The sequence below is a fragment of the Lynx canadensis genome, chromosome B3 (assembly GCF_007474595.2).
Source record: "Lynx canadensis isolate LIC74 chromosome B3, mLynCan4.pri.v2, whole genome shotgun sequence".
NCBI lineage: Eukaryota > Metazoa > Chordata > Mammalia > Carnivora > Felidae > Lynx > Lynx canadensis.
The window spans coordinates 48783518-48804779 of NC_044308.2; the positions used below are offsets into that span (position 1 = coordinate 48783518).

Genomic DNA, 21262 nt, shown 5'->3' on the forward strand with positions numbered 1-21262 from the left:
GTGATTTTTTTCATTAAAGGTACTCAGACTCAAGTGTGGTTTCAACAGATGGCAGCTGAAATAAATAAATCTCTGTATACAGTGGAATTACATAGTTTAAGGAATAGTCTGTCATCCACCACTGCTTACACTGTGTTAAGGATATATCAAATTATTTGCGTTTATAAAAAAAGTACTGCATCTCTTACATCTTTGTACTTCTACGTATTGCTTCTTCTTCCTCTACTGATCTTTCCTTTGATTTGGTTTTACCTTTTCCAGGATGCTTCTCCTGATGTCCTTGGTCTCAATTTGAGCAATTCTGTCTTTGTGTCTGAAAGACCTTTTGCAAAATTTACATAAATTATCACATTTTATTGATTTGCTAATCTCATTCCCCTAAAATATTACTCATTGAAACAATAAAGGTACTGTCTTTTATTTCTGTGTTCCATTTGCATTAGTGACTGTCATTAGCAAGTGTTCTATAAATACCTGCCAAATGAATGAATGAATAGCAGGTCCTCTCTTCTACCAGCGGAGCAGTGGAAACTAACATTCATTCCCCCAGGTTCTAAGCCATTAGTTGAAATAACAGAAAACTGGGAAATTACTGGTCAGTCTTCCTTAATTCAATTTTTTTTCTTAGTGCTCCTGTGTTCCTTTGTCTTGTTAAATATATTCAGTGGACACGTGAGATCCTTAAAGCCTTTTGAAACTTTTGGAGAATATGTACTAAATATTGTACCAAATGTGTCTACTTTTTATTCTATTTTGTACTAAAACGCATCCACCTTTTATTCTATTTTGAACACATTTTAAGAAGAAGTCACTGTCATTCAGTTATCAGTTCAAATGCTTTATTTCTTAAAAGTTTTCTTTTAACTAATTCAAATGCTTTTCTAGTCCAAATTCGGTATTCTAGCCTTAGATTTAGAACTCACTTTTCCTGAGTATATTTTCTCTTAAATATACACAGGAATATATTTTCATAGAGTGTGTTGAAAATTAGGAAAATCAAGGGTTCTGGTTCTGTCAGGTGCAGTGTTTAGAGTATTATTTTGATAAAATCCAGTAGCTCTGATATGGCTTGAAAATACTTGTTCCTTTGGACTATAATTGCAGGGAAAAAACTGTGGCATAGGTGAAAATTCACCATAATTACTTGAACTGGTTTTGTACATAATCATCTTAGGTTTTGATAGTGAGGTAGCTGTATGGAGTGTCTTTGGGTCCAACATACATGAAAACACAGGATTTCCAGGGTTCACACAAGGGGGAAGTTGTTCAGGTTTCATTTCTGTGTCTGAATTTGAAGCTGAAGCACTTTTCTTGTCCTAAAATATAAAGATATAAAGTTATTGTCAATGATAAAATTTTGGGGGAAAAAAACCCCACCAAAATTAAACTTAACACAATAGTGTCTTATACCACTCATAAAAATTAACTCAAAATGAATGAAAGACTTAAATGTAAGATCTAAAACCATAAAGCTCCCAGAAAAGAACACAGAGGAAAAGCTCTGATTTAGGTCTTGGCAGAGTTTTTAGATATGACGTCAAAAGCATAAGCAACAAAAGCAAAACTAACAAATGACAATGCATCAAACTAAGAAGCTTCTGCATAGCAAAAGAAGCAACAGAATGAACAGACAACCTACGGAATTGGAGAAAATATTTGCAAACCATATTGATAAGGGGTTAATATCCAAAATATACAAGGAACTCATATAACTCAATAGCAAAAGAGAATCTGATTAAAAAATGAGAAGATGACCTGAATAGACATTTTTCACACATAAAACACACAGATGGCCACCAGGTACTTGAAGAGGTGTTCAACATCATTAATCATCAAAGAAATGCAAATTAAAACCACAATGAGATATCACCTCACTGTTAGAATGGCTAGTGTCAAAAATATTGGACAATATTGGAGAGGATGTGAAGAATAGGGAACCCTTGTGCACTATTGGTAAGAATGTAAATTGGTGTAGCCACTATAGAAAATAGTATGGAGGTTCCTCAAAAAATTAAAAATTGAATTAACATGTGATCCGGCAATCCCAGTTCTGGTTATATATCCAAAAGAAGTGAAAGCACTATCTTGAGGAGATATTTGCACTCCCATGGTCATTGCAGCACTATTCACAATAGCCAAGAAATGGGAACAATCTTAAGTGTCCCATTAATGCATGAATGGCTAAAGATGTAGTATACTATACTCTGATGTATACATACACACATGAATATTAATCAGCCATTAAAAGGAAGGATTTGGAATCCTGCCATTTCGGACAACGTGGAAGCCATTATGCTAAATGAACTAAGTCAGATAAAGAATACTAGATTGTCACATATATATTAATTTAAAAGTTTAGAAAAGTCAAACTCATTGAGGGGTGCCTGGGTGGCTAAGTCGGTTGAGGGCTGACTTGGGCTCAGGTCGTGAACTCACGGTTCATGAGTTCAAGCCCCACATCGGAGTCTGTGCTGACCACATGGAGCCTGCTTGGGATTCTTTCTCCTCCTCTCCCCTCACCTGCTTGCTATCTCTCTCTCAAAAATAAACCTTAAAAATTTTTTTAAAAATAAAAAGGTCAAACTGATTGCAACAGAATAGTGATTGCCAGGGGATGGGTGATGGGGGAAAATGGAGAGATATTGGTCAAAGAGTACAAACTTCCAGTTATAAGAGGGATAAGTTCAGGGGATCTAATTACAGAATGGTGAGTATAGTTAACATTACTATATTATATACTTGAAAATTGGTAAGAGAGATTTTAAATGTTCTTGCCACAAAAATAACCTTAATTATGTGAAGTGATCGTCAAAATAAATAAACATTAAAAAAAATAGATGTACTTGTGACTGGTTATAATCTTGAAAAATAAAAAGGCGCTACAAGTTGAAATTAACCTGAGTTAAAATCTTTTCCTCATAATAACATGCTTAAAAGCTACCTTTTTATGTAACAGTACTATAAATCATATTCAATCAACTTTTCAGTCAACTATTAATGTTCTACTTGAAGAGAGCCCTTAATAAACTTTTTGGAAGTATTTTTCTGTGAATAAGGGATTTAAAAATCTGAATCAAGTTTAGTGAAAAGAGCACTGGAATACTGGGTCTGGCCTCCTGGACTTGCCAGGAATGTGAGAACCTGGGTAAGTCTGATTCTCTATGCTTCAGTTTCCTGCTTGTAAAATAAGAGAGCCTGGATTATTTGTTCTTTTAATTATCATCTAATGACTCCATTTATCCCACAGAACTTGTAAAGTTTGTAAATTTATAGTTTATAAAATGAGGTAGTATCACAAAGTAGTATACTATGTTCTCATGCTGTGCCTGTTTTAATGACATTCATAAGGCAAAGTAACTTTTCAGAAGAGCTTCTTTAATTTTGAGAACTCTTGGGTCTTCCTGAAAATCCAATCCAAGAGCACTTGTTTTGCTGCTGTATTTGAATAAAGGGAAAAGCCTTTTTCTTACTGTAAATTTCCCTTTGCAAACATAGGTGTTAGAAATGAAATTGCTGGTCTTCTTTTTTTCTTCTTAAGTTCTCCAGGTTAACTATTCATTTTTTTAAAGACTGATACTGTAATTGACAAAGGTCTGAAGTGTTTGGTTATTGTTCTATTGTCTTGGTATCTTGAGCTGAAAGACTTTAATATTTGGCCTCAGAAAAACTTCATTGCTCAGCTCTTGGGAATTAGACCATTATTTTATGAATATTTATCTCATTGGAACCTCCAGCTACTACTGACCCAGCCACCTTTAAGGCCTGTTTCTTTCTTAACTTGTCTCATCAGGAACAAAATCTTAGTAGTGCTTTACTACCTACTAATAACATGGAGAAGTTATCTGAAACTAGAAGTCCTTTATCCATAGTAGTGTTCTCTTGTACAGTCCTTCTCTTACTTTCATGTACATATGAAATACACAGGAATCTAGTTAAACAGTAGATTCTGACTCACGTCTGGGGTAGGGCAAAGATTCTGCATTTCTAACAAAGTCCCAGGAGATGCTTAAGCTGCTGATCCCTAGATGATGTTATGAAAGTTGTGGCTAAGCCATAGTGAGGAGTTAAAGAGGCCTCTGGGAGGGGCGCCTGGGTGGCGCAGTCGGTTAAGCGTCCGACTTCAGCCAGGTCACGATCCGATCTCGCATTCCGTGAGTTCGAGCCCCGCGTCAGGCTCTGGGCTGATGGCTCAGAGCCTGGAGCCTGTTTCCGATTCTGTGTCTCCCTCTCTCTCTGCCCCTCGCCCGTTCATGCTCTGTCTCTCTCTGTCCCAAAAATAAATAAACGTTGAAAAAAAAAATAAAGAGGCCTCTGGGAGATAGGCAAAGGAGTGTGGGTAGAGAGAGGGCCATAATCATACCTGCATGGCTTATTTCCCAACAGACTAGTTGGGAAACTTGCTACTTGTGTACCTTTTGCTTCAAGAGTTGTAAGAGCACCTCTTAGGCGTCACCAGTTCTGTGTTCTGATATTAGCACTAATAGCTAGATGACTGATGAAATTATTTTACAAGGATTCAAGTTCCTTGTCTATAAATATAAAATGAAGGAGCTGGATTAGATGGTTGTTTTCTAATCTGAGGACTCAGATATCAGGACCCTCCAAATGTAGCAATAGCAACTGTTAAAAAACAAAATTCAACAAAGTAAATTTGAAGATCTAATTGGCTTTATTAAGCAACTCATGAATCAGGTAGCATCCCATCAAGTAAGTGGTGGGTAGCTCTGAGGAGTGGTACAAAATGGAAGGTTTTCATAGGAAGGATAAGTTACTAGCAAAAGAAAAGATTGTTTCAGGCAAGGTCACCTTCCTTTAGGGGAAAGGACAGAGGGTTTTATCATGCAGATTACCTCATTTTCCTTTGGGGAGGGAGAGGGTGAGCCAAGGTGACAGATCACCTGATTGGTGCTGACTATAAAATTCCAGATTGATTGGTTTTAAATTCCTCTTATGGAGTGGCTTAAACTGCAATTAAGTCTTGGTTTGCTATCCTGGGGGCAAGTGATTCCACCTTGGCCCCAGGTTTTCTTTTTAACAGATCTAAGTGATTTTGTTATTCAAAAAGCATAAAGGGACATGCATATTTACTCATGATAAGGCCCTTTATTTGTGACAAGTTAATAAGTTATAATAAGTTAATAAGTATGTTCTGTGGTATCTAAATAGGCAAAAAATTTTGGTAGTTTAAAAATAAAAAAATAAAAATATTTGGCAGCTTCTGGAACATGTAAGATCTAAATCCTTCCAGATAGGAAGTTACATTATTATATCTAAATAACTTCATGGTAGTTGACAGGGTACTGTAACTCTGATTTTTAAAGGTTGTGTTAAATAGGAGATTGTTTATGTATCATCTATAAATTAATAAAAAACAAAACAAAATTGCCATAGTTCCTGTGGTTATGGAGATAAAATGAAATACAATTGAAGTGATATAAATGGAATCAGTTTTTATCATTTCTTTCAGATAAACCTCAGTGCATATGGATGATGTTCCAGAATTCAGTTCTAAAGTTTACAGGTTAATAACACTACATTGTACAGTCCTTCTCTTAACTTTTATGTACATATGAAATACACAGGAATCTGGTTAAACAGTAGATTCTGACTCAGGTCTGGGGTAGGGCAGAGATTCTGCATTTCTGTATAGTATATATAAACTGTATAGTACAGTTTACTAATACTTCATATTCATAATTTTTTTGAGAGAGAGAGAGAGAGAATCCCAGGAGAGGGGCAGAGAGAGGGAGAATCCCAAGCAGGCTCCACTCTGTCAGCACAGAGCCCCATGAGGGGCTCGATCTCATGAACCATAAGATCATGACCTGAGCTGAAATCAAGAGTCAGAGTCGGATGCTCAACTGACTAGGCCACCCAGGTGCCCCAGTATATTCATAATCTTGCAGGAAGCTGGCAAACCTAGAAGTAGACCTCATCAGATCTTGCTACTTATTCTTTGTGACACTGCCTATTAGTGTTTTTTAAAAATACCACAGTAGACTGGACAATAGCAAGTCACCAGAATCCTATGGTATCTCAACAGGTCAGCTTTTCTCAAAATGTGTAGGTTTCTGGGGGTGCCTGGGTGGCTCACTTGGTTAAACCTCCGACTCTTGATTTCAGCTCAGGTCATGATCTCCTGGTTCATGGGTTCGAGCCCCAAGGCGAGCACTATGCTGACTGTGTGGAGCCTGCTTGGGATTCTCTCTCTCTTCCTCTCTTCCCCTCCTCTGCTCATGCTTGCTCTCTCTTAAAATAAGTAAATGAATTTAAAAACATTTTTTTAAAAAGTGTGTAGGTTTCTGGAGCACAGGAAAAGCTTCTTAGTTGGAAGGCGGCTGCCCTGTAACTTGTAGGAAACAGTAGCAACCCTAATATACTTTATGGACACCCAGTCAGGTTGCCCATAGCAACCTCAGTCACAGAGTACTCTTTCATCAAATCAACTGCTACTAAATTCTGATCATTGGCCCAAAATATAATACAGAAAACCAAATCCAGTCAAACTAGAAGACAAACTTTGTTGGCATAATTTGTACCACACAATGTGGAAATGTTAAGTGTCTACCTAAATCTTTTTAGACTTCCAGGATAATTAACAAATGTTTATAGACTTAGAAACAAAATACTCAAGGGGTGCCTGGGTGGCTCAGTCTGACTCTTGACCTCTGACTCTTAATCAGTCTAAGCAACTGACTCTTGATCTCTGCTCAGGTCATGATCACATTTGTGAGATCAAGCCCCAAGTCAGGCTCTGCGCTGACAGTGTGGAGCCTGCTTGGGATTCTTTCTCTTCCTCTCTCTCTCTCTGCCCATTCCCTGCTGTCTCTTTCTCAAAACTAAATAAATAATCTTAAAAAAAAAAAAAAACATTCATGGCTTTTACTTTATTCATGGCCTCACTGTAGTTTTATTTGGGTTTCACCCTCTTCAAATCTGATATTCTTAAAATATAGAGTTCAAACTAGATACAATTAAAAACATACAGCCTCATACAAAGAATAACAAAAGGATTATTTTAAATGCTCTGCCAGGTTACACAGCAAATATTACTTAAGGATAAAAAGGTTAATTAAAATTGTAAATGATTTTTCTAAAATTGTCTTAAAATTACACTGTGAAATTGCCTTGAAAAGAATAAAAATCTATAGATAGATATTAGCTTTCTCACTAATGTACTTTTCAGTCTCCCCTGGAATTACAGAAGGTCAAGCCACTGTGACTTTTCAAAGTTCTTCATTATAAACACATGCACATTTAAAAAAAGATAAATAAGAATAAGTCATTGAGATAACGAAAATGCCCTTTATGGAAGCTGTAATTGTAAAATTAAAATTTGTGTTTTCTTTTTTGGTGTTGTGTCACAAGTGATGTTAACTAGAGCAACACCAAAAGCAAACGAATAAAAAAACCCTCCAAAAGTCAAATTTTGGGGTACCTTTTTCTTTCTGCCCAGGCCCATCATCTCCCTTGTTAATCTTTTTTTTTTTTTTTTTTGCCACAATTGAGGGACAAAACCTTAACTTTAACCTTAAACCTTAACTTTCTACTGCTTCCACCAACAGTAAACACAAGGGCAACATATCCTTTTTTTGGTCCTATCCCTTTTGAACAAGGCACAGTGTAAGAATGTAAAATTAACAAGGTACATTTTTCTCATTTACAGCCATCACCGCACAGTTTGCAATGGGGTACGAGTTGCATACCATCCCCAATCATTTTTATATTTTCAGAGGCAATTCTGGCTCAATGCAATGCACAATTACATCTGTATAGCCCAGTGGTTGCCTAAAAAGGTGTGGTTTTTTTTTTGCGGGGGCGATGCTCAAATTTACAGCAAGGAGTACCAGCCGTCAAAAACATTCAGCCCTCTGCCCAAACCCACCCAGTCGTACTCGGTCATTCTCGGTATCTTCCTTATTTTTTCGGCAAACGTAGTCTTTCCCCGCAGCGGATGGTAAGAAGACCAGCGAGCATCCAGGGGACGCGGCCTTTTACTACATCCAGTTAAAGCAGCGAAGAGAACGTGATCCGCTGGCTGAATCAATATGTACCGACTAATCCGCCTAATCCAAGGAGTAGCTCTCGGGGTGAAACCGCGAATCCTTTAGAGTGGTAAGAGCAGCCCGTCTCCTTAGCAACCGGCCGCGGCGCCTCTCCAGCGCCGGGGCCCGGATGTTGTGAGGATCGCTGATGCCCCGCCTAGCTTCCTGCAGCCTGGCAGCGGCGGGCTGCACTTCTCTTCGGGAGTCGTAGTTCTTCCCTCCTCCGGTGCCCGACATGAGGAGCAGGCGGGACTACGAGTCCCGGCATGCGTTGCGTCGCTCCGCCGGCCACCACCTCCCGGCTGCGGACGCCTGCGAGCAGGTTGTTGTTTTTAAGAGAGGCGTCACTGTGCTCGGAGCTGTGACCGCCGCCACCGCGACAGTCAGCGCAGTCGGGCGGAGGTGGCACTGCTCGTTCAGGTACGGCCCTGGGCGGATTGGGACCCCGGGAGAGGAGTAGCGGCCACCGGTCCGGGCCCTGACCAGCACCCTCTTCTGCCGGAGGCAGAGGCGGGGTCTTCTGTGAGGCTGGGGCTGCTCGGACTGGGGTCTGCTCCGGCGGGGGCCGACTCCTGGAGCCTGGTGTGTGCAGGCGCGCGCGTGGTCCCGGAACGCGAGTCCGCAGCCCCCCGGGCCTGAGCCGGCCTTTGAGGCGTCGGGTGGCGAGGTCCTGCAGCCTCAGATGCCCGCTGGCAGACCCGAACGGCGTGTCCGGGGCGTGGGGTAGTTTATAACCCGGGGACACTCCTTCCTTCACCGGGCTGGCTTGGGGCGCTTCTCGGTCTTGATTGTTGAGCATCCATATGGTAAGATGTTACGTGCGTCACCCGGCCGGGTTTTTCATTCGGTCCATCTTTTTTGGTGACGTTTGAGCCCCGTGATGCCAGGAATAGAAAGATTAAATATTAAATAATGCGGCTGAGATTTCTGCTTATACGCCAGGCTGACAGTGGTCAGATATCCTTTCTTACCCTCTTCCCCATCCACCAACCCACTGTAGTATGGTCTTCCTAATGGATAACTCCCCTGTAGCAGCTGTCCACACAATTCCTTGTATGCGTTACATATTTATCTCTGTTTGATGAATCCAGCTCTGCCATTGGGAGCGCCAATTTTAATGAACTCAGTCAATTAGGGTACTTTGTTGAGTGGGTGAAATTTGCACTGCTTCACAATTGCTTTATGTAGAAACGACGTGGGGCTCTGTTGTATCAAGAAAGGTAACTACTTGAGTCCTGCGAATTTTAGATTTGCCTCCTCCGCTAAGGTTACATCCATTGGATAACGCTTGAAATCCTTGTTAGTGCTTCATAGTTTAAGGTTTGAATCTTAATAGGTCCCACATTTCTCAGAGGGATCTAATTTATCCCACCTTAAACGCTAGTGTGAATGGTTTACTATTCTTTGCTGAGCTCTCATCGTAAAGTTGAAGGACGGGAGTAAGGTATTTTAAGCATAATTTTTAACCCTTTACACTAAGAATAGGATTCTAATTAAAGAAGCAATTAAAAAATCATACTCATAATATTCAGGGATGTGGGAAATACTACTTTTTAAATGAAAACAGATTAGAAAATAGTATAATTCTAATTGTGTAAACTGTAAAGCTAGAAGTGATCAGAAATAAGCTCAAAGGATAGTTGTAAAAGTGAGTAGATGGTGAAACTACAAATGACTTTTTCTTTATACTTTCTGGTATTTTCCAAATTTTCTATGGAAAAATTAATTAAGCAGCAATTCCAGTTAACCTTTTAAACATTACTTTAAAAAGCAAATAAACAACAACAAAAAACATACACAAAGCTCCTGCTATTGCATCCACAGACTATATGAGTAACAATTTGAATGTAAATTATTTGTGCAGAAGGGGCGTTAGGTGGATTAAAAGGAAAAAAACCCCTCACATATGACAATAATTCTTATTATTTGTACATGTCATCTTTTTTTTTAAAATCTGTTTTCATTTTTTACAATAAAATCAACGACAGAAGTGCTTAGTCTTGCGTTAAGGCAGTACAATCTTGATTATTCCTGTAAATCTATCAGGTGACAAAAGATGGGCATACTAATCTGAAAAGATCTGGAGATAGGGAAAATTTGAATTTATTATTTGTAAGCATTTGCCAGTGGAAATAAAGAAGTTAAACAGTAACAAAATGTGGGCTTTTAAAGCTTGTTTTCATTGAATCACTTTGAGTACTATGTTTAATATGTCTGATATTTTGGATTATGCTTACTTTTGTTTTATTTTCTATTATGGATATGTCTGTTATGCATGGATAAGAAGCACATTATTTAGCCCACATTTGGTTTTCTGTCATAAGGAAAGGGTCACATTGGTCTTCTATAGGAATATTCTATCTATGTTTGCAGTGATCGGTCCTGAAAAATTGAGATTTAACCTCAACTCCAAGTGTCCATTAACTGTTAATAAAAGCTCCATTCTAAAGCTTTTTGTTTTTCAAGCTATAGTAGTCATATTTTATTTCCTTAGATTGTTGTTCTTTGGAGCTTTGCTTCCTCCTCAAATTCCAAATCTTTTTCACTGTTTTGTACTTTTTAATTTTGTATATTTTGTGTATTGTGTTGCCTCAATATCTTACTAGATATTTGGGTCCATGTACTGGACATAAGAAACATAATTGATTAACATGTTTGAGTTACTAACTGCTTCCACGGTACTGTAGTCTAGACTGTGTAGTTGTATTCTTATCCAAGTTAAATAAACATTTAAAAAAGCTAGGTGAGTATGAACTGCTAAGATCCTAGAGCAGTAGTTTCTGACATGTAAAGAACATGGACACAGCAGCAAGGCCTGTTAAGCCCAGGATATCTTAAAACAGAAAATGCAGACTCATCTAACAATGCAGAACTACTAGAGGCTGGATTGTTTGCATGTTATGTGTGGTTAGGTGAGGAAGTTGCCATAATGTATGTGATAACTTCTATTTTCAAGAACTTCCTTGTGGCAGTTTTACAGTTTTGACTAGATTAAAACAATTTAGAGATATGAATGTGTTTCAAAGGATATGTCCAATGTATTGCATCAGATAAACTTGAAAAAAGTTTACAGTTTGAGTTCTAAGATGAAACTTAGCCCTATAATGTGAGAAGGATTGCAGTTAACTGGTAAGTTTAGGGATTTTCTTTTTTTAAAAAAGGGCTTCTGGTGTGTGTTTAAAGAAGGGCCAGTAGGGTTTTCTGAAGGAAGTATTAAAAAATGAGTAAAGTGAGTCAAAGATTTTCCTCCTTCATTACAGTAAATCAGAAATCTAATTTTTCTTTAGTGTTTGTCCATAAATCACAACCCTAAAACCTTCTAGTTCATGTTACCAATGTGATGACATGTAAAAAGAGCATTGGATTGGGAGTCAGGATGTTTAATGATGTTGAGCACGTAATTTATGAATCTCTTTTGTTTCCCTGTGTACATTGTACATAATAGCTGGTTGCCTTACTTCTTAGGGTATTTGTGAAGATTAAATCAGATATGAAAAAGACATTACTTTGTAAGTGGCAGAGTGATCTATGCATGCATAGTATTATTGGTCTACATAAAGTAACATTTACATAAAAATATATTATGCATTTGAAGTGTGATGATAATGTGATAATGTATTTTTTGACAGGGAAGTTTGATGGAAAATGTCAAATGGGGTATTACTTTGATATTTTGGTAGAACTTTTGGCTTTTTCTAGGTTGAAGGAAACCTGGCCCTTGTCCTGACTGTGACTTTGCACTCTTCTGCATTAAAGGTCCTGAAACTTTAGTGTGCTTTTATGGTTGGGCTTTTAATTTTGGTTTTGATTTTTTTTTTTAATTGCACATCATATCATTCTAACTTCTAACAGTAGGAAGTGGCTGTTTTTAATCCTCTAAATGTGTTTAATGTTCTAAAATGTTGGTTTAAGTTGATTTCATAACAGGCTCATAACAGTGAGCTTACACTGTATATGAAATCGTAGGTCCTCTGAGAGATACGTTGCATGTGTAAGCCTTGGTCTTTCAGAAATAGTTTACAGCTTAGACACCTTCTTGGGAAATCAGCACTGCCTATTATAGCATCTGACCCTTGAGATTAACTTCAGTAAGATGGACATATAGAATATTAAAGCAAAAAAGTCTTTTAGAAACTTTTTAAGGACTGTAAGTAAATATATATGAAAGTGAAAGGCAAAGAAATACATTTTGTATCCTGGGTTGTTAACAGCTGTTTATATGATTAGTTGATAACTCAGTATCTTTACTAATATTTTCTAATATTACTACTAAAAAGTAACAATGGATGTATATTTAATTCTATATTTTTTAAAATGGAAAACAAGAAAAGTGTAAAATCCCTTTGTTTTTCATAAAATTAGGACAAATTAAAGAAAAAGTATAGATATATGATGAATATTTATTTTTTAACAAGCAAAAATAAATTATTTTTTAAAAAATTTGAGAATAAAGGAGAACAAAAAGACAAAACCCAACAGTTTTATTTATGTATTTATTCATAAAAGGGAAAAAGGGGCCACCAGAGGCTCATGGTCCCCAAGTGAGTATGGAGCCTGGTCAAGTTTATGTATTTATTGGCTCTTTTGGGCTCTTCCAGAATTAAGACATAACAATCTCAGATTTTTTTCTTAGAATGAGAATACTGGTGAAGGCAATGTTTACATGCTAACAGACATCTTAATTTCATCATAGTGTTTGAAGTTTGAATTCATAATGTTTACCTCATTTCAAACTTTTTATCAAAGGTGTGGCTTCTTTTAGATTGAGGCAAAAATAGAATACTTTTATCTTTGAATATGGCAGTAGTTGCTTTTGTTTCCCTGTTTGAGGGATGTTACATCATAGAAGGAAATTTGTGAAGAAACTGTGTATTGATTCACTTCTTAGAGAATTTATTTTCTAGATCCAAAGGTTAATCTGCTGTACTCTGCTGTATGTAACAGTGTTAGTGCCTCTTTTTGGGTGTGGATAATGTGAAATTACTACTCTGTTCTAGATTTTTTCCCAGATACCTATTTTTAGTGATAGATTTCAGTGTTTTAAATGAAATTCCATTCCATTAGAACTAGGAGAGGGTTACTTACAAAGATCGGTTATGTTTATCTTTGCATCCACTCACATGATGAATATAGTAACCAAGAGTCAGGGCAGCCATAGGACCCACATCTTAATGGTATAATTATTGCACTGTGGACTCATCAAAGCCCTGAGTAATGCTGTCTTTTCTAGTGTCAGTTTTCCACAGTAAACTTCTCATACCTCAGATAGTAAACATTTTTCTATGACTCCCTTAAGCCCTTTAACTTGTTTTGAAGAAGCTGGTCATCCAGAAGATGATTGGATTTGTATCAGTCATATACTATGCTTAAAATTGGGTTTGTCTTTTCATTTTAAAAAAGTGTTTATTTTCTGCTGACTATAAAGGTAATAATGGTCATTGAAAATTTAGCAGATATATTACATATAATTTTAATTTTTTTGGATTTGAAAGATACTCTGAAATTTTAATGTCGCACATAGGTTAATATAAATAGCATTTTGTTATACATATTATTCTGTCTTGCTTTTTTTAATGATACCTCTCCATGCCAAGGCATGTTGATCTACTTGATCTTTTATTGGCTGTGTTAATTATAGATGCTATAAATTTTAATTTTAATAAATTCGTTCTTGGTGGGCATTTTACTTTCTAATTTTATATTGTAAAAATTATTCCGTCAACCATTCTTACACGTGTGTATATATATATTTTTAATTTTTAAACAATTTTTTAAATGTTTATTTTTGAGAGAGAGCTTGTGTGTATGTGCGCACACAAGTGGGTGAGAGGCAGAGAGACAGAGGGGGACAGAGGATCTAAAGCAAGCCTGGTGATGACAGCAGAGAGCCCCATGTGGAACTGGAACTCACAAACTGTGAGATTATGACCTGACCCAAAGTTGGAGACTTAACTGACTGAGCCACCCAGGTGCCCCTTGTGTATATATTTTCATACTCATGTTAGCATTTCTGTCAGATAAATTCCTAGAAATGAAATAAATAGGAAATAAAATGGAATTGGTGGGTCACAGGTTTTCTGCCTATCAGTGAAAGGAGGGGTGCCTGGCTAGCTCAGTTGGAAGAGGATGCGGCTCTTGGTCTCAGAATCATGAGTTCAAGCCCCACATGGGATGTAGAGATTACTTTTAAAACTTTAAAAACATCACTGAAAGATAACAGTATACACTTCCCCTGTGTGCAATGCCTATTTCCCGATATCTTATCCAACCTGCTAACCTGTTTAGTCTTTGTTAATTTGTTAGGCATTAAAATAATCTTGTTTCTCTTTTTACACTACTTTATGTGTTTTAAAAATTGCTTGAGCATGTTACTTGCTAAATTTTCCACTCAGTGCTTTAACCTTTTTTCTTATTGGTTATTGGTGCACTTGAAGTGTTTTGAAAACTCTTGCATACATGTCTCAGATATTTTCCCAGTATATCATTCATTTTTACATATAGTTACTTTTGGCAAACAAGTGTATATTTTTATATAATTTCCTTTACAATTTCTGGGTTTTGTGTAAATCTTAGAAAAAGATAATTTTTTTTTTAACATTTATTTATTTTGAGACAGAGAGGAACCTGAGTGGGAATGGGCATAGAGAGAGGAAGAGAGAGAATCCCAAGTAGGCTCTGCACTGTTAGCACAGAGCTGTATGCGGGGCCCAAACTTGTGTGAACTGTGAGATCATGAGCTGAGTTGAAATCAAGAGTTGGATACTTAACCGACTGAGCTACCCTGGTGCCCCAGAAAAAGATCATCTTTACCTCTGGATTATAAAGCTGTTTTCCAATTTCTTTGATATTTTTTGTTGTTTCATTTTGTACATTTAAATATTTAGCCCTATTTTACCAGGTGGTCTTAAAAGTTTTAAGAAGCTGTATATTAATAATGCTTATCTTTTACAAGGGAAACAAAAGATGACATTGAAAGTCTTTTGTAACATCATGTTTATGAATGTGGAGGTTGTGTTCCTGAATGATGCAACTTGGCAAAAACTGAGTTTTTTCCTTTGGGATGCAGGATAGGGAGAACAATGAAATTTGCTTTCTTTTTTAATTTGGAAATATTTTATACGAAAGTGGCTGTATTTCTGCGTCTCTTTGATCCTCTACCTTCTGCATCAACAGTGGGAAGCTTCTGTGCTGTGTTGTGAGCATCCAGAATGATAGCCAGCATTTAGTTCCATATTCAGAATTGCCTGTCAAATTTTTTGTTCCTTGATGCTTTTGGAAAGCCACTTAGTTTTGGCCTTTGCTTGCTGAAAATACGTTGCAAGATTTATCGGCTGTAACAGTTTAAAAGTCCTACAGAAACTTAGTCTTTTCCTTTTTCTTTTCTTTCTTTTTTTTTTTTCTAAGTCTTTTTCAAATAAAAGGTTTTCCTGACCATTCTAGCCAGTAAGCCTTGAAATCAACTTCCCCTAGGGTAGTACTTCTGCTTCCCATAGCACAAAGGCTTACTGGCTGAACTGGTCTCCTAAGCTAGGTTTATTTATTGCTAGAATTTGGGGACCAAAATGAGGTCGACACTGTAGATGGTAAAAGTGTAAACTGACCCATCACTTAAGGTTAGACTACTTTCAAAAAAGAAAGCAAATACAGTGGAGAGTTCATTCCTCCCACAGTGAACCTATTGAAGACTACTTAGTTCCTGAAAGAGATTTCTCACCATCTAACTACAGAAATATTTATGTCAGTGTAACTTTTTAAAATGTGAATCTGCCAAATTACCATAAAGTATAGTGACAGAACCATCTTTATTAGACACTAAAAGCCTTAGATGACTTTTTTCTTGCATCACTCTTTTTCATTGATGGTAAAAAAACCCATCAATAACTTAAACATCCATTAATAGGATAATAAACTATGATAAATATAACACTACATTTTTTAGTCATTAAAGTTATTTTTGAATAATTTTTAAACATTAAGAAGTTTGTTAAACAGCTAATTGGAAAGAGTAAAGTAGGATACTTTTTGACCCCAATGCTTATATAAAATGTTTGGAAGGATATATCCCAGGTACATTTACAATTTGCAGGTATTTTCAGACCACAATACTATGAAACTCAGAATCAACCACAAGAAAAAAATTGGAAAGACAACGAATACTTGGAGATTAAAGAACATCCTACTAAAGAATGAATGGGTTAACCAAGAAATTAAAGAGGAAATAAAAAGTACATGGAAGCCAGTGAAAACGATGACACCACAGCCCAAAAGCTCTGGGATGCAGCAAAGGCGGTCATAAGAGGGAAGTATATAGCAATCCACGCCTTCCTAAAGAAGGAAGAAAGGCCACACATATATAACCTAACCTTACACTTTAAAGAGCTGGAAAAAGAACAGCAAATAAAACCCCAAACCAGCAGAAGACAGGAAATAACAAAGATTAGAGCAGAAATCAATGCTATCAAAACCAAAACAAAAGAACAGATCAGTGAAATCAGGAGCTGGTTCTTTGAAAGAATTAACAAAATTGATAACTCCCTAGCAAGTTTGATCAAAAAGAAAAAGGAAAGGACCTAAATAAATAAAATCAAGAATGAAAGAGGAGAGATCACAACCAATACTGCACAAATACAAACAGTAATAAGAGAATATTATGAGCAATTATATGCCAAAAAAATGGGCAATCTGGAATAAATGGACAAATTCCTGGAAACATATAAACTACCAAAACTGAAACAGGAAGAAACAGAAAATTTGAACAGACCCATAACCAGTAAAGAAATCGAATTAGTAATCAAAAATCTCCCAAAAAACAAGAGTCTAGGGCTGGATGGCTTTCCAGGGGAATTCTGCCAAACATTTATAGAAGAGTTAACACCTATTCTTTTGAAGGCATTCCAAAAAATAGAAATGGAGGAAAACTTCCAAACTCATTCTCTGAGGCCAGCATTACCTTGATTCCAAAACCAAAGACCCCACTAAAAAGGAAAGCTACAGACCAATTTCCCTGATGAACATGGATGCAAAAATTCTTAACAAGATACTAGCCAACCGGATCCAACGATACATTAAAAGAATTATTCACCATGATCAAGTGGGATTTATACCTGGGATGCAGGTCTGGTTCAATATCCGTAAATCAATCAGTGTGATAACATCACATTGATAAAAGAAAGAAAAAGAACCACATGATCCTCTTAGTAAATGCAGAGAAAGCATTTGACAAAATACAGCATCCTTTCTTGATAAAACCCTAAAGAATTCAGCAAAGTCACAGGATATAAAATCAGTGCACAGAAATCAGTGGCATTTCTATACACCAATAATGAATCGGCAGAAAGGGAAATCAAAGAATTGATCCCATTTATAATTGCACCAAAAACCATTAAAAAAACCATAAAATACCTAGGAGTAAACCTAACCAAAGAGGTGAAAAATCTTTTTTTTTCTTTTTTCGTCATTCCAAAAGGATTTAACTCCGTGGTCTCTTAAATGAAGTTGTGCAATGGTGATGGAAAAATCAGTTTCAGAAGATCCTCAACGCCTTTTTCTGACCTCCTCCATGTTTATAGTATTGGGGGAGAAACCTAACTGCATTATTTGCTGAGCATTTATTATTATTGTACCATTTTATAATTATACCATTATTATTTTTAACGAGAGGGGGTTCTTTCCTGATCCTTTGTGGGGCATCCTGAAAACTGAAAGCAGGGAAAGAAATTACTTTTAGTCTGCTTTATTGTTGCATGAGAAAAGCTGGGAGAGTGAGATCCAGAAGCTGGAAAATTAATAAAGCAAAGATTCTCTCTTGGGCCTCAATTTCACTTCGGTGTAAACTACTGTAGGGTATATATTATCCATGGATAACAACACTGAAAACTATAGAAAGCTCTTGAAAGAAATTGAAGAACACATAAAAATGGAAAAATATTCCATGCTCATGGATTGGAAGAACAGACGTTAAAATGTTGATACTACCCAAAGCAATCTACATATTCAATGCAATCCCTATCAAAACAACACCAGCATTCTTCACAGAGCTGGAACAAACCATACTAAAATTTGTATGGAACCAGAAAAGACCCCGAATAGCCAAAGCAATCCTGAAAACAAACAAACAAAAAAAAAACCTAAGCTGGAGACATCACAATTCTGGACTTTAAGATGTATTATAAAGCTGTAATCATCAAGACAGTATGTTACTGGCACAAAAACAGACACACAGATCAATGGAACAGAATAGAGAACCCAAAAATAGATCCATAAACGTATGGCCATCTAATCTTTGACAAAACAGGAAAGAATATCCAATGGGATAATGACAGTTTCTTTAGGAAATGGTGTTGGGAAAACTGGATAGTGACATGCAGAAGAATGAACCTGGATCACTTTCTTACAGCATATACAAAAATAAACTCAAAGCAGATGAAAGACCTAAACGTAAGATAGGAAACCATCAAAATCCTTGAGAAAGCAGGCAAAAACCTCTTTGACCTTGGCTGCAGCAACTTCTTGCTCCACACGTCTCCAGAGGCAAGGGAAACAAAAGCAAACATGAACTATTGGGACCTCATCAAGATAAAAAGCTTCTGCACAGCAAAGGAAACAATCAGCAAAACTAAAAAGCAACTGATGGAATGGGAGAAGATACTTACAAATGCCATATCAGATAAAGGGTTAGTATCCAAAATCTGTAAAGAGTTTATCAAACTCAACACTCAAAAAACAACCCAGTGAAGAAATGAGAAAGAGACATGAATAGACACTTTTCCAAAGCCAAGACATCCAGGTGGCTAACAGACACATGAAAAGATGCTCGACATCACTCATCATCAGGGAAATAAAAATCAAAAACACAATGAGATACCACCTCACACCTGTCAGATGCTGGTGAGGATGCAGAGAAAGGAACCCTTTTGCACTACTGGTGGGAATGCAAACTGGTGCAACCACTCTAGAACACAGTATGGAGTTTCCTAAAAAAATTAAAAATAGAACTACCCTACAATCCAGCAATTGCAGTAAGTATCCAAGTGATACAGGTGTGCTGTTTCGAGGGAGCACATACACCCCAACATTTATAGCAGCGCTATCAACAATAGCCTAAGTATGGAAAGAGCCCAAATGTCCACTGAAGGATGAATGGATAAGATGTGGAATATATATACAATGAAGCATTATGTGGGAATCAAAAAGAATGAAATCCTGCTGTTTGCAACAACGTGGATGGAACCAGAGTGTATTATGCTAAGTGAAATTAGAGAAAGAAAATCTCTTCCACTCATGAATGGTGGAATTTAAGATACAAAACAGATGAACATAAGGGAAGGGAAGCAAAAATAATATAAAAACAGGGAGGGAGACAAAACACAAGAGACTCTTAAATATAGAGAACAAACTGAGGGTTGCCGGAGGGGGCATAGGTAGGGGGATGGGCTAAATGGGCAAGGGGCATTAAGGACACTGGTTGGGATGAACACGTGGTACATTAGGGGATGAATCACTGGATTGTACTTCTGAAATGAATGCACTGTATGCTAACTAACTTGGATATAAATTAAAAGTAAAACTTAAAAAATGAAATTTGCAGCAAATATAAACTATGTACCACCACTGTTGAGGAAGATTTTCTTTGCCTGTTCCTTTTATTGCCTTTGTACATGCTCTTCATTTTGCCTGAAATACCCTCCCCATCTTATCTGCATGTTTTGCTTCTGTTTGTACTCACCTTGCATTTTGCCTAATCAAAACCTGTTTCGAGCCCCTAAATGATAATATTTAAAACAAAAGGATTTAGAACAGTGTCATACAGTTGATGTTTAATAAATATTTGCTGAATGAACGTGAATGAATGAATTTATCTTGTTGCCAGAGGGCTGAAGCAGCTTATTGAGGTAGACAAAATAGAAGAAGGTAACACAAGTAGAAGAGAAAAATGAGACAGAGAGCATAATGGTAGGAATTATGAAATGGAACCAGTGATGAAGATATTCCTCTACTCAAAATATACATTATGAGGTCTATATTATTTACCAAGGCTAGGTATCAAGAGGGAAAACTCTTCAGTTACTGAAGCCACCTGTTCAGGATAAGCTCAGTTCTTCTAACACTAAAGTCAGAAATTTCTACTGATCTTTTTTGTAAAGAAGATGCTTGAAAATGTAGTGAAGTATGTGCTTACTAACAATTTCAAGGAACAAGATAATGAGTTCAGTAGGACTTTTTTAAAGCGACTCTTGGGGTGCCTGGGTGGCTCATTCGGTTAAGTTTACAGCTTTGTTCCAGGTCATGATCCCATACTTCGTGGGTTCAAGCCCGGTGTTGGGCTCTGTGCTGACAGCTAGGAGCATGGAGCCTGCTTCGGATTCTGTGTCTCTGTCTCTCTGCCCCTCCCTTGCTTGCACTCTGTCTCTGTCTTCCAGAAATAAATAAATATTTAAAAACTTTTGAAAAAAAAATAGACTCTTAATGTACATCAGTGGCATCACAACAAAGCAAAGTTGATGTTGGTAATGTTAAGGTGTGGCACTTTTATGAGGGCTGTCTGTGCTACAGAGTTAGAGTAAAATGCCTTTGCGTAGATCTGAACTAGGCTTCACTGTCTTTAAGACTGAATTGAGAGCATCCTCAGTATTACACCAGGAAGGCTGGTCTCCTGATAGATACAAGAGTATTGTCTCTGACTGCTGAAAGTAAGATGAAGTGATACAGAAGCCAGCTCCAGCTGGAGACTTTCATTTTTTACAATAGATTTTTGCTATGCTTTTGTAGGAGGTCTTTTTAGAATTGAGAAGTACAGTAACATGGTCAGACCACTGGGGTGATGTGGCATTAGGTTTCATCAAATTTTCTTTCCTTGCTGCTAGAGACTTCATTTGGAAGTTAAAGAGTGGGTGAAATTGGTAGATGATAATGGATTTCTTAAGCTTTTCTGTTTCGACCTCTTCACTGTGGTAGGTAGTGATTTTAGTGGCTCTAAATCCCTTTTGAAAATACACAGCATTAAAAAAATACTCATAACTATGCTCAGTTTAACACAGGCAAGTTTAGGGGTGGAGCTAAAGTTGAAGCTCTTTATCAAACAAAGCCTTGAACATAATACTAACAAGCAGAGTAACTCAAGGAAAAAAGTGACACAAACTACATTAGGCAAGTTGTGCTAAGAAGTAAGACGTAAATGCTGAAGACTCAGGAGTAGAGACCATTGTGTCAGAAACTGA

The 21262-nt window shown here is 37.0% G+C and overlaps 2 protein-coding genes across 4 annotated transcripts in view; one reads left to right on the forward strand and one right to left on the reverse strand.

Moving 5' to 3' along the window:
* Positions 1-825: 825 nt before the first annotated feature.
* Positions 826-8239, reverse strand: CB3H15orf65 (chromosome B3 C15orf65 homolog). Its single transcript, XM_030318132.2, has 2 exons — positions 7886-8239; positions 826-1316 (listed from the first exon to the last, which is right to left on the reverse strand). Exons 1-2 carry the CDS (start codon positions 7901-7903, stop codon positions 969-971), a joined length of 366 nt encoding a protein of 121 aa, XP_030173992.1. The 5' UTR covers positions 7904-8239; the 3' UTR covers positions 826-968.
* Positions 8240-8313: 74 nt separating this feature from the next.
* CCPG1 (cell cycle progression 1) overlaps positions 8314-21262 on the forward strand; it is a 41298-nt gene continuing 28349 nt past the window's right edge. For 2 of the 3 annotated variants that reach the window (XM_030318128.1, XM_030318129.1), the window contains exon 1: positions 8389-8465. The gene's annotated coding sequence lies outside the window, so the exon portion shown is untranslated. Of the gene's footprint in view, positions 8466-21262 lie in introns of all 3 variants that reach the window. The other variant, XM_030318130.2, reaches the window with a different exon arrangement.